Here is a 15,144-nt window from a genome sequence, read left to right on the forward strand (position 1 = left end):
TGCATTTCAGCTTGGAGGGATCCATTTGAAACCCCTGTTTCGAAATAATGTACCCCAGGAAGGGTAAAGATTCTCTTTCAAAAATGCACTTCTCAATCTTGGCGTACAGTCTGTTCTCTCTTAGACGTTGTAAGACTTGGATGACATGTTGCCGGTGAGACTGTAGACTGGAAGAAAAAATAAGAATATCGTCCAAGTAGACCACTACACAAACGTAAAGTAAATCTGAAAAACTTCGATGATGAAATGTTGAAACACAGCAGGAGCATTAGTCAGTCTGAATGGCATAACAAGATACTCGTAATGACCGTCTCTTGTGTTAAAAGCTGTTTTCCATTCGTCACCTTCACGAATCCTGATTAAGTTATAGGCTCCTCTGAGATCCAATTTAGAAAATATCCAGGCTCCTTGTAAACGATCAAAAAGTTCAGCAATTAAGGGTAGTGGGTAGCGGTCCTTTATGGTGATGGCATTGAGTCCACGAAAATCAATACATGGCCTCAGGGTTCCATCCTTTTTCCCTACAAAAAAGAAACCAGCTCCGGCTGGCGAGGTAGAGCGTTGAATGAACCCTTTTTGTAGATTTTCCTGAATATAGCTGGTCATCGCCTGAGTCTCTGAAGCGGATAATGCATAGACCTTCCCTCGGGGAGGCGAGGCTCCTGGAACTAGGTTAATGGCACAGTCGAACTCTCGATGCGGAGGCAAGATATCAGCAGCCTTTTTAGAGAAGACATCTGCAAATTGACTATACTGTGCGGGCAGACCTTCTAGCCATGCGATGCAGAGGTAGCTGTTGGTTGGTATGGATTCCCGTAGACAGGTTTCTTGACAGGTAGATCCCAATTGCAGAAGCTTCAATGTTGTCCAGTCAAACTGAGGGTTATGCCGTTGTAACAAGGGGATACCCAATACCACGGGATGTATGGCTTTCTGGATGACATAAAACAAAATTTGTTCGTAATGTTTGGGTGCGATGTGACACTCCAGAGGAACAGTTTGGTGAATTATTCTTCCTGGTAGAGGATCTCCATGAATAGAGGATATGATCAACGGCGTAGGACAAAGTTGAAGAGGAATATGGAGTTTCTCCACGATATCTTGAAGGATGAAATTCCCGCCGGCACCGGAGTCTACTAAGGCCATGGTAGAGAATTGGAGGTCCTTTAGTGCCAAAGAGATCCGAAGAGTGAGTGGGGGAGCTGGAGAGGTAATGCCTAGGGTTACTCCCCCGCCGGAGCCTAGGCTTTGAGGTTTCCCGGACGAATCGGGCAACGGGCTATGAGGTGACCCGTTCCTCCACAGTACAGGCAGAGGCCAGCATGTCGGCGTCTCTGCTGTTCTTCCGGGGAAAGAGGACCGCGCCCCAGTTGCATAGGTTCTTCAATATTTCCTCCAGAAGCTGGATTAGTATGAGAAACAGTTGGTACTGGACGAGAGGAGTTCCAGGAGGTGGTTCTTCTGGAGTTAGCTCCTTCATGGGCTCTTTCTTGCAGGCGGCGGTCAATCCGAGTTACTAATTCAATAATAGAGTCGAAAGACCTTAGTAGTTCACAAGCTGCCATCTCATCCTTAATCTTCGACGACAGACCCTCCAGGTATATGGACGCAAACAATTCTCCTCCCAGTGAAGTTCTGAAGCCAGTGTTCTGAACTCAATGGTATAATCTGCGAGAGCTCGGTTCCCTTGTTGAAGATGCAAAAATTTAGAACCGGCTACTACCCGGAGTCATCGAAAACTGCGAGGAAAAGTTCCAAAAACTTTTGAAGATCTTGTAGAATTGGGTCTGATCGTCGCCAATAAGGAGAAGCCCATGCCAGGGCCTTCCCCTCCAAGAGCGACAGAATGTAGGTAGTCTTGGTGAGGTCGTCTGGGAACAAAGAGGCTTGGAGTTGAAAATGCATGCTCACTGGTCGATGAATCCTTGACACAACTGAGTAGGGATGTGAATCGTGTCCTCGATCGTCTTAACGATCGATTTCGGCTGGGAGGGGGAGGGAATCGTATTGTTGCCGTTTGGGGGGGTAAAATATCGTGAAAAATCGTTAAAAATCGTTAAAAAATCGAAAAATCGAAAAATCGAAAAACCGGCACATTAAAACCCCCTAAAACCCACCCCCGACCCTTTAAATTAAATCCCCCACCCTCCCGAACCCCCCCCAAATAACTTAAATAACCTGCGGGTCCAGCGGCGGTCCGGAACGGCAGCGGTCCGGAACGGGCTCCTGCTCCTGCATCTTGTCGTCTTCGGCCGGCGCCATTTTCCAAAATGGCGCCGAAAAATGGCGGCGGCCATAGACGAAAAAGATTGGACAGCAGGAGGTCCTTCCGGACCCCCGCTGGACTTTTGGCAAGTCTCGTGGGGGTCAGGAGGCCCCCCACAAGCTGGCCAAAAGTTCCTGGAGGTCCAGCGGGGGTCAGGGAGCGATTTCCCGCCGCGAATCGTTTTCGTACGGAAAATGGCGCCGGCAGGAGATCGACTGCAGGAGGTCGTTCAGCGAGGCGCCGGAACCCTCGCTGAACGACCTCCTGCAGTCGATCTCCTGCCGGCGCCATTTTCCGTACGAAAACGATTCGCGGCGGGAAATCGCTCCCTGACCCCCGCTGGACCTCCAGGAACTTTTGGCCAGCTTGTGGGGGGCCTCCTGACCCCCACGAGACTTGCCAAAAGTCCAGCGGGGGTCCGGAAGGACCTCCTGCCGTCCAATCTTTTTCGTCTATGGCCGCCGCCATTTTTCAACGCCATTTTGGAAAATGGCGCCGGCCGAAGACGACAAGATGCAGGAGCAGGAGCCCGTTCCGGACCGCTGCCGTTCCGGACCGCCGCTGGACCCGCAGGTTATTTAAGTTATTTGGGGGGGGTTCGGGAGGGTGGGGGATTTAATTTAAAGGGTCGGGGGTGGGTTTTAGGGGGTTTTAGTGTGCCGGCTCACGATTCTAACGATTTATAACGATAAATCGTTAGAATCTGTATTGTATTGTGTTCCATAACGGTTTAAGACGATATTAAAATTATCGGACGATAATTTTAATCGTCCTAAAACGATTCACATCCCTACAACTGAGGATCCCCTGCATAGAGTGGAGGTATGGGTAGTGGAATTGTAGTTCGAGCGGGGTTTGACGTCAACGCGGGCACAGCGGAAGAGGCAGCTTGAACCGCTGCCATGGAGTCCAGGCGTGCATTAAGTTGTTCTAGGGATGAAGCCATGGATTCTAGAATACGTTGTTGTTCCATGACCTTCTGGGCCAGTCCTGGAATGGCTTGCCGAGCCGAGGCCTCTGCCGGGTCCATGGCCTTGGTATTCTGTTATGTTAGTGGACCCTTGTTTCGAGGTAGATGGCTACCGTCGAAGGGCGAGGCCTCTTGGACTGTAGAGGCTTGCTAGAAGACTTCACCCTGGAAGCACGCGACCCCCCCAGGTGGAGCCCGTAGGGGTCCGGCCGCTGGGACTTAGGCGACTCCTCTGAAGACTGTAGAAGGTCTGGATGCAGGCACCTCCTGCAGGTCGTGGGTTCCAGACGGCTGGCGCCTCCAGCAGGTCGTGACAGTCTGAGAACAAAGTTGAGGAAGAGTCCAAGCTGGTCCGAGAATCAATATACCAGCGGCGTCAGAGTCCAGTCCAGGGTCAAAGCCGAAGAAGGGTCCAGAGCCGTACCGGGGTCAAGCCAGGAGAAGACACGTCCACCAGTTCAGAGGTCAGAAGCCAAGAATCAATCCACGGAGCAGGGGAGAAGAGCGGGACGAAGAATGAAGAACCAGGAGCCAGGAATACACTCAGGCAGGAACCTCAATACCAAGGCAAGGTCTGAGAGGCAGACCTTGCCTTTTAAACCCCTGGAAGAGGAAACAGCATCAGAATGGAGCCACGACATTTCCTGTCGTGGCCCCTTTAAATCAAATCTTCAGCCGCGCGTGCGGCTTTAAGAGACCAGGAAGGAGGAGGAGTCATCGCAGCCCCGCTGGGTTCCACGGCTACCCAGGACAGCAGCCAAGGCCGCTAGAAGATCATCGGAGGAGGCTCCCTGCTCCTGCAGGAGCCTCCGGGTTCCCCAGATGACTTTGGTGAGTTGCTGCTCCCGGCTGCTGTCCGCCGCGGCCTGGCGGCCATGACGGTCGGCCCCGGTCGCAGCTTGCTGCGGCCGGCGGCCATAACAGAAACGGTGCAAGGAAATCCTACAGTCAAACGCATTATGAAAATTCGTGGGGACAAAAGACAATCCATTGTCCAGGACTGTTTCCTGAGCGGGACTGAGAACTGTACTAGACAGATTTACTACTGACGTTGATTTCTGGAATTCTGTCGTGTCTCCCTCATATATCATGGTTCCATCGGTTCTTTGAACCTCTCCTTTTTTTATGTTACTTGACGTTGATTCATCTTGTCTTTTTTTATTCCCCCTACTTTGACTAAAAAAGACTTGGGGCGACTAACACCTTCAGTTTCTTCTTGCTCATCTGATCCACTTGAACTGTCCCCCAATGAAAAAGGAAAATGCACCTTTTTCTGGTTGTTGTCATTCTTTTTTTCAGTCCAGTTATACACCCTGTTGTTAGAGTAATCAGCCTGGTCCCTTTTAAATTTACTTATCTTTACTTCTTTAATTCCTCCATGAAACACGTCCAAATCATTCTTGAATTCACTCAACGTCAGGGTGGATTCAGTTGGATTCAGGGGCAGGAGGCAACTTTATTCTCCGACGTTTAGTGGAACACCTGAGGATTCCCCTCGTCAGCTTGAAAGTTCCGCTACTTCTATCCTCCATCCATGGAGAGCCCTTATCGGGCAATGTGACTTGCCAAACTATACCAGTAACTCTCCGCACCAGAGCTCTCCATACAGAGTCAATTCCCTTCTTTGTGATTGAGAAGGCCATGCACCCTATCGTCCTGGGGTTACCCTGGTTGCAATCGCACCAACCCCAATTTGACTGGGCATCCTTGGAACTCTCCCGCTGGGACCCAAAGTGTCATGGGAAGTACCTTAAGGAGATTGCTCCAGTCATATGCATGCCTACGACTCCAGCGATGCTGGGACTGCTGCCCCAATACGCATCCTTTAGTGATGTGTTCTCCAAAGAAGCTGCTGACATCCTTCCTCCGCATAGGTCCTATGACTGTGCCATAAGACTGAAACCCAATACTGAACCTCCTAAAGGACGTGTCTATCCTCTCTCAGCATTTGAGAACAAGGCAATGTCCAAATATATTGAGGAGAACTTACAGAAGGGGTTTATCAGACCATCTAAGTCTACAGCCGGCACAGGCTTTTTCTTTGTGGGTAAGAAGGACGGTAACTTACGTCCTTGTATCGATTACCGAGGTCTGAATGAGATCACGATTAAAGACCGCTACCCCTTGCTTTTAATCTCAGAGGTGTTTGACCGGCTTCAAGGGGCCATATTATTTTCATAACTCGACCTGAAGGGGCCTACCACTTAGTTCGCATTTGTAGTAGCGCCGAATGGAAAACAGCCTTCAACACTCAAGACGGCCACTTTGAGTACTTAGTGATGCCTTTTGGCCTGTGCAACGCACCCGCCATATTTCAGAACATGATGAACGACATCTTGAGGGACCTGCTGTACAAGAGTGTCGTGGTATACCTGGATGATATCCTGATCTTTTCCAAGGATCTGCCCACTCACATCGAAGATATCAAACAAGTACTCCGCCGACTCCGTGAACACCGGCTCTACGCCAAACTCTCTAGGTGCGAATGTCACAAAGACTCAGTGCCTTTCCTTGGCTATATTGTGTCTAAGGATGGCTTCCAGATGGACCCTCACAAACTCGAGAGTATCAAAAATTGGTCCCAACCTACCAGTCTGAAGGCCCTGAGACAATTCCTGGGGTTCACCAACTATTATAGAAGCTTCATAAAGAGCTACTCTTCTTTAACAGTACCCTTGACTGCAATGACTTGCCATCAACTCTCATCCAGCAACATCAACTGGATCAACACCTTTTGAAGAGGTATATGGATGCTCTCTAACACCTCCACTTCCACTGAAGCTCTCAGTGAGGTCCCCAGCAGCTCAAGCTACTGCTTCCAAATGGTCTGCGGAGGCCATTTCCGTGTTCGAGAATCTGAAGACTGCCTTCTCCACGGAACCATGCTTGCGGCATCCTGACCCCACCAAGCCCTTTATCATTGAAGTTGATGCTTCAGATGTCGGCATAGGGGCTGTATTGAGCCAGACAGGAGACTCAAAAGCCTTACGTCCCTGTTCCTTCTTCTCACGATGATTCTCTCTCCGGCCAAGAAGAACTATGGGATCAGCGACAAAGGGCTCTTGGCAATAAAGCTTGCATTCGAGGAATGGCGGCCTTGGCTCGAAGGCGCTCAACATCAAATAACTGTATTCACGGACCACAAAAATCTAGCGTATCTCCGCCATGCGCAACATCTTAACCACAGATAAGCCAGATGGTCCTTATTTTTTAATCGTTTCGACTTTGTGCTCAAGTATCGCCCAAGAGACATAAATACCAGAGCTGACGCCTTATCACGTTCCTTACTCTCAGAGGATGTGCCTGAAGAACCTCAGCACATAATTGACCGAAGAAAGTCATCTTGGCGACTACTCATTCTGTGCCCACTGGTAAGACCATCTGCAATCAAATGGCCAAACAGAACAGATTAATAGAACTTTGAAACAGTTCATTCGTGCCTATGTCAGTTCCCATCAGAATAACTGGGCTAAACTGTTAACATGGGCTGAATTCGCCATCAACTCTCATCCAGCAACATCAACTGGATCAACACCTTTTGAAGTGGTATATGGACGCTCTCCAACACCACTTCCACTGAAGCTCTCAGTGACGTCCCCAGCAGCTCAAGCTACTGCTGATGAAATCTATAACCTGTGGATTCAGACAAAAGACATGCTGAACAAAGCGAGTGATTGTGCTAAGAAGTACTGTGACGCTCACCATTCTCAAGCGCCAGTCTTCAAACCTGGAGATAAAGTCTGGTTAGCTACCAAACACCTGAGACTGAAGCTACCCTCCACTCAGTTCACTCCTTGCTACGTTGGACCATTTCCAATCTTCTGATGTCTTGGCAACATCACCTATAGTCTGAAGCTACCACCAGGACTCAACATCCATAACGCTTTCCATGTTTCACTCTTAAAACCTCTCATTCTCAGCGAATTCTCTTCCAAGACTAAGGAACCACCTGTTATCAATGCAGAAGATGACCTAGAATTTAAGGCTGAAGAGTTTCTTAATATCCATAGACGAGGCAAAACACTTGAATACCTTCTTTGAAGGGAAGGTTTTGGCCCCGAAAAAAACTCTTAGGAGCCTCAGACTAACATCCTTGATAAAGAGATGCTCTGTCAATTTCACCTTGCGCATCCTTCTAAACCTAAACATGATACCTGAAGAGGAGACCACCCTTTGAAGGGGGGTGCTGTTATGACTGTCGCTGTCCAATGTCTCCACTCTGCCCTCCTTACCTCTCTGGTGACTCCTCCTGTGGTTGACGGACGTTTGGCTGCTGCGGCATCTGCCTGCCGTCCTCTCTGGCATCCTTGGACCAGCTTGGGTGCTGCCTCCCGCCATGCTGTTCAGCTGCCTTAGGGTGCAGCCCTGCTTCAAGTACCTTCAGTGGCGCGAACCTCAGGGGCGTCCCCCTGTGATGACGTCATGCATCCAGGATACAAATAGCCTACGCGATTGCTAACCTACGAGTTAGCAAGGAACCCAAAACCTTCACAAACAATAACATTGAGTACTGTCTTAGGACTGCCCCTACTCCCATGTCAGAGGCATCGACCTCGAATATGAATGGGTGTCTGGGAACCAGATGGCAGAGACACGGCTCATGAAGAAAGGCGGTCTTGAGGTCCTGGAAGGTGGTCATGGCCTCGGGTGACCAGTAGAAGGATTGGCCCCCTTGCGGTCATGGCCATAAATGGCGCAGTCAAAGTATAGTAAATGGATAAAAGAGCGTTAGTAATTGGCAAAGCCAAGGAATCTCTGTAAGGAGCGAAGGCCTATAGGCTGAGGCCAATCTCGAATGCTTTTCAACTTCTGAGGATCCATCCTGAGGATCCATCCTGAACCCTTGACCAGGGACTATGTATCCAAGGAAGGGAACGGTCTCCTGCTCGAAAGAACATTTTTCGAGTTTGGCATAGAATTGGTTGTCTCAAAGGCACTGGAGGACACAAGAGACAGCGTGACAGTGACTCTGAAGGTCCTTGGAGAACACCAGAATGTCGTTGAGATACACCACAATGCAGTGATATAGCATATCTCTGAAGACCTCATTCATTAAATTTTGGAACACAGCTGGGGCATTGCAAAGACCAAATGCCATCAAAAGGTATTCAAAATTGATGTTGCAGGTATTAAAAGCTGTCTTCCATTCATCTCCTTTGCGGATACGAATCAGATTATAGGCTCCCCTGAGATCCAATTTGGAGACGATTTTCACTCCCTGGAGCCGGTCAAAAAGTTCAGAGATTAAAGGTAGTGGTTAGCGGTCTTTCAGGGTGATCTCGTTCAAACCCCAGATGCAAGGGCATCTTTTTTCCCCACAAAGAAAAAGCCCGCTTCAGCGGGACATTTGGAGATTTGAATGAAACCCTTGGCCAGATTCTCATGGATGTACTCTGACAAGGCTTGAGTTTCGGTGAACAATAAAGGGTAAATCCTTCCTCGAGGAGGCTCGTGTTGGATAGTAAGTTAATAGTACAATCGTAGGTTCGAAGCGGGGGCAGCGTGTCTGCAGCCTTTTTGGAGAACACGTTTGCATAGGAAGAATATTGTGGAGGAAGGTCAGGAGGCAAAATCGAAGTACTCAGGCAGGTAGAGGTGAGACAGGCTCCAGGCAATTGAAATGGCAAAAAGATACCAAGCAAGAAAGTTGTAGAGTGGCCCAATCAGACTGGGGGGTATGCTGTTGTAGCCATGGCAGGCCTAAAACCACAGGATATATGGCCTTGTCTAGAATGTGGAAGGAGATGGACTCCACATGCAAGGAACCAGTGCGGAGAAGAATAGGAGCTGTGGTGTGAGTGTTGCGTCCGTCCCTGCTCGACACCCTCACTCCGCCCTCTTTATCTCTGTGGCGACTCCCTCCGGGCTTGATGGATGGTTGGCTGCCGCGGCGTCTCCATGCTGTCTCCCTCCAGTGTTCTCGACTGGCTCGACACTGCAGATCCGCCATGTTGTCTGTAGACGTAGGGCACGCGCGCGCACTCTGATTGAAGTGCCAGCAAGGGCGCGAACCTTAGGGGCGTCTATTTTCATTATCAATCTGAGTTAGCAAGGGATTGGTATGGGAATGTGTCTCGCTACCTTCGGACTACTCCACCCAAGCTACTCTGCCTCCTCGGACTTACCAGAGGTACCTGCTCCTTGGGGGCCTCGCTCTTTTCTTTACTTTCAAAAAACAGATAGGAACCAGTACTCTCTCCTCGAGGGCCCATGTTCCTGGAAACTCTGAAGATTCTCTTCTGCCTGGAAGCTATCGCTACTACAAACAATTGTGAGTTACCATCGCTCTCTCAGAGCCTACCCTGGAACCAGGTACTCGCTCCTCGAGTGCCTAATCCTTTCCAGCTCCTGAGCTTCCTTGAGATCTTATGTGAGTTTTGTCATCTAGTTCTGTTCTTGAACTCTGCCTACTAACTTTCTATAGTATCTCAACAGCTCCGCCATCCTGGGATCGCTGTTCCAGTACCTGAGGGACTATAGCCCTGCCGGGCATATCAGCTCACTACTGCAACCTCTGGTGGTTTCAAAAACCTGTTTTAATAAAAGAACAAATGTGTGTCTGTCTTCATACTCAAGCCTAGCTGGTGGTCCCTCTCGGTATATCCTCCTGGGGGCGTGGTCTTCTGCCACCGGCCCAGGGATCCACCCACAACTATACAGATTCAGTTCAGATTGCTAACTCCTTAGCAAGACGATATCTGAGACACTACAGATTGCTAGCTCCTCCCTCCTGCAGGAGCCTGGTACACAGATTCTATAAGATTGCTGACTCCTCCTTCCTTAGGAGTCAACTATAACAGAACTCTAACAGTTTGCTTTCTCCGCAGTCAGATCATCAACAGATTACTACTCCAGCAGCTCACTCACAACAGATTGCTAAATATTTATTTTATTTATTTGTTGATTTTTATATACGGACATTTGTCGGAACATCATGCCGGTTTACATTATAACAAGTTAACAAGAGAGTGAAATACAATAAACAGGGAAGGGGAAGGGGGAGCAGCAATGAAGGAGGAGAGAGGACAGCAGGAGGAAGGATAGAGAAAGAGATTTTAAAGGAACATTCGAAAAATAAATTAACAATAAACAATATATGTACAGGTGGATATTTGAGAAAAAAATATATAAATTAACAATAAACAATATGTACATGTGGGCTGGTAGGTACCAGACCATTGATGTCGGTGAAAGGGATAGAAGGGGGGGGGGGGAGTGAGGGACAGGGAAGTATAAGCTAAGGGTGGAGGAGGGGAACTAATAACAGTATTTAGTAGTCTTTGCTAGGGGGAAGAAACACTGTATTTGGAGACTTTGCTTAGAGGGAAGAAAGAGGGAGAAAGAGGAGAGGCAGATAGGAGGAGGGGATGGTGAGGGGGCTAAGGGGTTAGAGTGTAAGCTAAGTTTGGTCAACATCTGGATACGCTAATGTGAAGAGCCAGGTTTTGAGCCCTTTTTTTTAATTTAGAAAAGTTAGGTTCTAGGCGGAGGGCCGTGGGCAGGGAAGGGCCGGCAATGGAGAAGGCCCTTTCTCTGGTTGAGGTGTGGTGGGCAGTTTTTAGGGAGGGGGTGTATAGAGTTCCAGCAAGGTTGGATCTGGAGGGGCGGGTTGATGATCGGAAAAGTGGTGCATTCTCGAGCCAAGTGTGATTTTGATTGTACAATAGATTGTGGAGAATGGTGAGTGTTTTGTATTTTATGCAGGAGGCTATAGGTAACCAGTGGATGTCTTTTAGGATAGGGGTAATGTGATCAGATTTACTGATCACATTACCCCTGATCACATTACCCCTGATGGGAGGAGCAATACTATCTGAGGTCTTTTAGGATAGGGGTAATGTGATCAGATTTACTGATCACATTACCCCTGATCACATTACCCCTGATGGGAGAAGCAATACTATCTGAGTGCTCCTCCCATCAGATAGCCTGTTATCAAATGATTGCTCCTCCCCAGCAGACTGTTCACTACGTTCACTTCAGATTGCTAACTCGGCCAACGGAGTACATCAGATTGCTAACTCCTGCAATCTGAACCTAACAGATTGCTAACTCCTGCAATCCGAACCTAACAGTGAGTAACTTGACCAGGCAGTGGCTCTCCATGAATGGATGAAAGAAGTAGAGGTGCTGGGGAGCGGATGGTGGGAATCCAGAGGTGCTCCATCAGTTGTTTTAAAATAAAATTTCCACCAGCACCAGAGTCCACAAGAGCCAGGGTGTGGAAGTCTTGTTTATCCATCTTGATGGAGACAGGCAAGGACAATGGAGGAGAAGGAGAAGTCAGGCCTAGAAGTAGTCCTCCTGCTGAACATAGGCCCTGGAGTTTCCCGGACAGACGGGGCATGCGGCTAAAGCATGTCTGGACTCTGCCACTTTCAGAGACCTGATTGCTGGCAGAGACGTCGTTCATTGGGCAAAAGCTTGCTTCTGCCCATTTGCATGGGTTCTTCTTCTGCTTTTGGTCTGAGTCTTATTAGGAAGGGAATGGTTAATAAAATGGAAAATGTCATAATGCCTCTATAATCGCTCCATGGTGAAATTGCAGCTTGAATACTGTGTACAATTCTGGTCGCCGCATCTCAAAAATATATAGTTGCGATGGAGAAGGTACAGAGAAGGGCAACCAAAATGATAAAGGGGATGGAACAGGAAAGGCTGAAGAGGTTAGGGCTGTTCAGCTTGGAGAAGAGACGGATGAGGGGGGATATGATAGAGGTCTTTAAGATCATGAGAGGTCTTGAACGTGTAGATGTGACTCGGTTACTTACACTTTCGAATAATAGAAGGACTAGGGGGCATTCCATGAAGTTAGCAAGTAGCACATTTAAGACTAATCGGAGAAAATTCTTTTTCACTCAACGCACAATAAAGCTCTGGAACTTGTTGCCAGAGGATGTGGTTAGTGCAGTTAGTGTAGCTGGATTCAAAAATGGTTTGGATGAGTTCTTGGAGGAGAAGTCCATTAACGGCTATTAATCAAGTTTACTTAGGGAATAGCAACTGCCATTAATTGCATCAGTAGCATGGGATCTTCTTAGTGTTTGGGTAACTGCCAGGTTCTTGCGGCCTGGTTTGGCCTCTGTTGGAAACAGGATGCTGGGCTTGATGGACCCTTGGCCTGACCCAGCATGGCAATTTCTTATGTTCTTATGTTTTTATGTTCTTAACCTGGGGGAGGAAGAGTGTCAACCATGGGACAAGCTGGACGTAGATCCTCTGGAGGCTCGGGTCTCCCGTGAACATTCCTGGAGATGTCGGTCAATCCGCCCAGCAAGATCGATTAAAGAGTCCAAGGATGTGGGCAATTCACGAGCCGCCAGCTCATCTTTGATGTGAGAGCTCAGACCTTCGAGGAAAATAGAACGGAGACAATCAAGGTCCCAATGGAGTTCAGACGCCAGTATCCGGAATTCTATAATGTAATCTGCCAAGGACCTGGTGCCCTGACGGAGATGAAGAAACGTGGAATTGGAAGCGGATTTTCTGCCAGGGTCATCAAAGAGCGAAATAAGGCAAGGAACCCAGGCAAATCTCGTAGAACCGGGTCGGCATGCTCCCATAGGGGTGAGGCCCAGGCCAAGGCCTTACCATCCAGGAGAGAGAAGATATAAGTGGTCTGGTAATCACATCTGGAAAATAGGCCAGTGCAGGCAAAAGTACATGTTACATTGGTTCAGGAAACCTCTGCACATCAGGGGGTTCCCAGAGAACCGTGGAGGTGCTGGAAGTGGAACAGTCGGTCGAGTTGCTGGCGTAGATGTAGAAGCATTGACCTTGAAGAACATCGTGGTTACTGCGGCATCCAAGCTGATGCTCAGATTGTTTATAGCTGCTGCTAGTTTTTCCAAAGTTTTTTGTTGCTCGATGATCTTTTGCGCTAGGCCAGGGATGGCCTGTATAGCTGAGATCTCTGCCAGGTCCATGGTTTTGTAAGTTTTGTGGACCCTTGGCCCAAGGTTGAGGTTGGTGCTGTCTGAGGGGTAGGACTCCACAGGTCTCCACCATCGGGAGGCGAGGCCAGCTGCAGCAGGGACACGATTATAGTCAGTAGAGATGGAGATGTCCTGTGTCACAGGCACATGATCGGAGGGACCTGCACAGACGTATACTGCGAGATGCCCCGAGGAGTGGGACAGAGAGGCACAGTTCAGAGGAGTTGCAATACCTGGCAGGGCTGGAGATCCAACATACCAGAGAAGAGACCTTCAATGCAGAGGTGTGCTAAGTAGGCCCCGAGGAACAGGGAGCACAGAGACAGAATCTCTGGAGGAGTAGTGTAGAGACTGCCCTGAGGGGCAAGATAGTGTAGCAAGAGAGTCTCTGGTGTAGTGACATAACGGCTGCCCCGAGAAGCAGGGAAGCATAGAGTCAAGTCTCTGGAGTAGTAAGGTAGAGACTACCCTGAGGAGTGGGAAAGCAAGCAGACAGGACATCTGGAGAGAAGCGCAGGGACTACCCCGAGGAGCGGGGAAGCACGGAGACCAGGTCTCAGAAAAGGAAGCGCAAGCAGGCCCCCAAGGAGCAGGTATCTAAGCCAGAGTTCAAATCAGAGTGAGGAGATCCAAGGCAGGAACCATGGGTCCAGAGAAACAGGAACAAGCACCAGAGAGGTCAAGGAACTCGTTGCCAAGTCAGTTTGTATAGGTCAAAAGAGGTGCTTAAATATCCCAAAGTAATGATGTTATCAGTAGGGGATGGCCCAGGAGTTCCCGCCATTGGCCCTTTAAGTAGAGAATAGATAGCACATGGGTCGGAGGCATCCCAGTTGCCTTGTGGAGCAGAGAGGCCAGGAATGGTGTAGCGACAGTGGCTGGCCAGAGCCGCGAGCTTACCTGGAGTGAAGGGCCAGGCATGGCAAGATGTAAGTTGGGCTCGCCTCGGCTACCGCGGCCGAGAGTCAAAACACTCACCAGCTGCCACTACCTAAAATAATCTACTGTTTATTCTACAGCACAGACTAGGAAATGCAATGATTGACATTTTGATAGAAATTGATAATCTTTTGAATAGCACAGATGCTGTATACAGGTGATGTGGTTTAAATAAAACAATCTGTATGAAAGATTAATTACTGCAAGATTCCTTCTAATTGTGTGGTACTGATGTGTTTATTTTAGGAAGACCGACCACAATCACCATAACTACAACAACCACTCCTACTACAACTACAACTCCTACCACAACCACGACTCCAACCACGACTCCTACCACAACCACGACTCCTACCACAACCACAACTCCTACCATGACTACAACCACAACCACGACTCCTACCACGACTACAACCACAACCACTACCACGACTATAACCACAACTCCTACCACGACTACAACCACAACCAAGACTCCTACCATGACTACAGTCACAACTCCTACCACGACTACAACCACAACCAAGACTCCTACCATGACTACAACCACAACCACTACCACGACTACAACCACAACTACAACTCCTACCATTACCACGACTACAACCATGACTCCTACCAGGACCACGACCACCATGACCACTGCACCCACCATAACCATCACTACCAGTATGGTCACCACAACCACCAGACCAACCACCAGACCTACATTAGTGCATGTAAAGTGGCCTGAATTTGGAGATTGGCTGAAATATATCTGTAAAGAACCTGACAATAAGATTGTATGCACCTGCTGGATCCGTTCTGACCCTCCACCAGTGGTGTTGTGGCTGATTAATGAGGAGATTGTCATTGGGAATTACAGCAACCGAACCATACAGGTGTTATCTGAAGCTTATGAATACAAAGCAAACAGCACATTAACCTTCCAAGACCACCGACTGAGCATCAAAAGCACCATCAATATCCAGTGTCTGAATGCAAATAAACAAGGCAATCTCAAGAAAAGTAACATATTTTGCATTATTATTTCA

At 48.6% G+C, this 15,144-nt stretch overlaps 1 protein-coding gene across 2 annotated transcripts in view; it reads left to right on the top strand.

Moving 5' to 3' along the window:
* Positions 1-15,144, top strand: part of LOC115075811 (cell wall protein DAN4-like) — a 313,797-nt gene that overhangs the window by 126,800 nt on the left and 171,853 nt on the right. For both annotated transcript variants that reach the window (XM_029576612.1, XM_029576613.1), the window contains exon 4: positions 14,357-15,118. In XM_029576612.1, coding sequence (XP_029432472.1) covers positions 14,357-15,118 — 762 coding nt within the window. The remainder of the gene's footprint in view (positions 1-14,356; positions 15,119-15,144) is intronic.

This window comes from Rhinatrema bivittatum, chromosome 14, assembly GCF_901001135.1.
Source record: "Rhinatrema bivittatum chromosome 14, aRhiBiv1.1, whole genome shotgun sequence".
Taxonomy (NCBI): Eukaryota; Metazoa; Chordata; class Amphibia; order Gymnophiona; family Rhinatrematidae; genus Rhinatrema; species Rhinatrema bivittatum.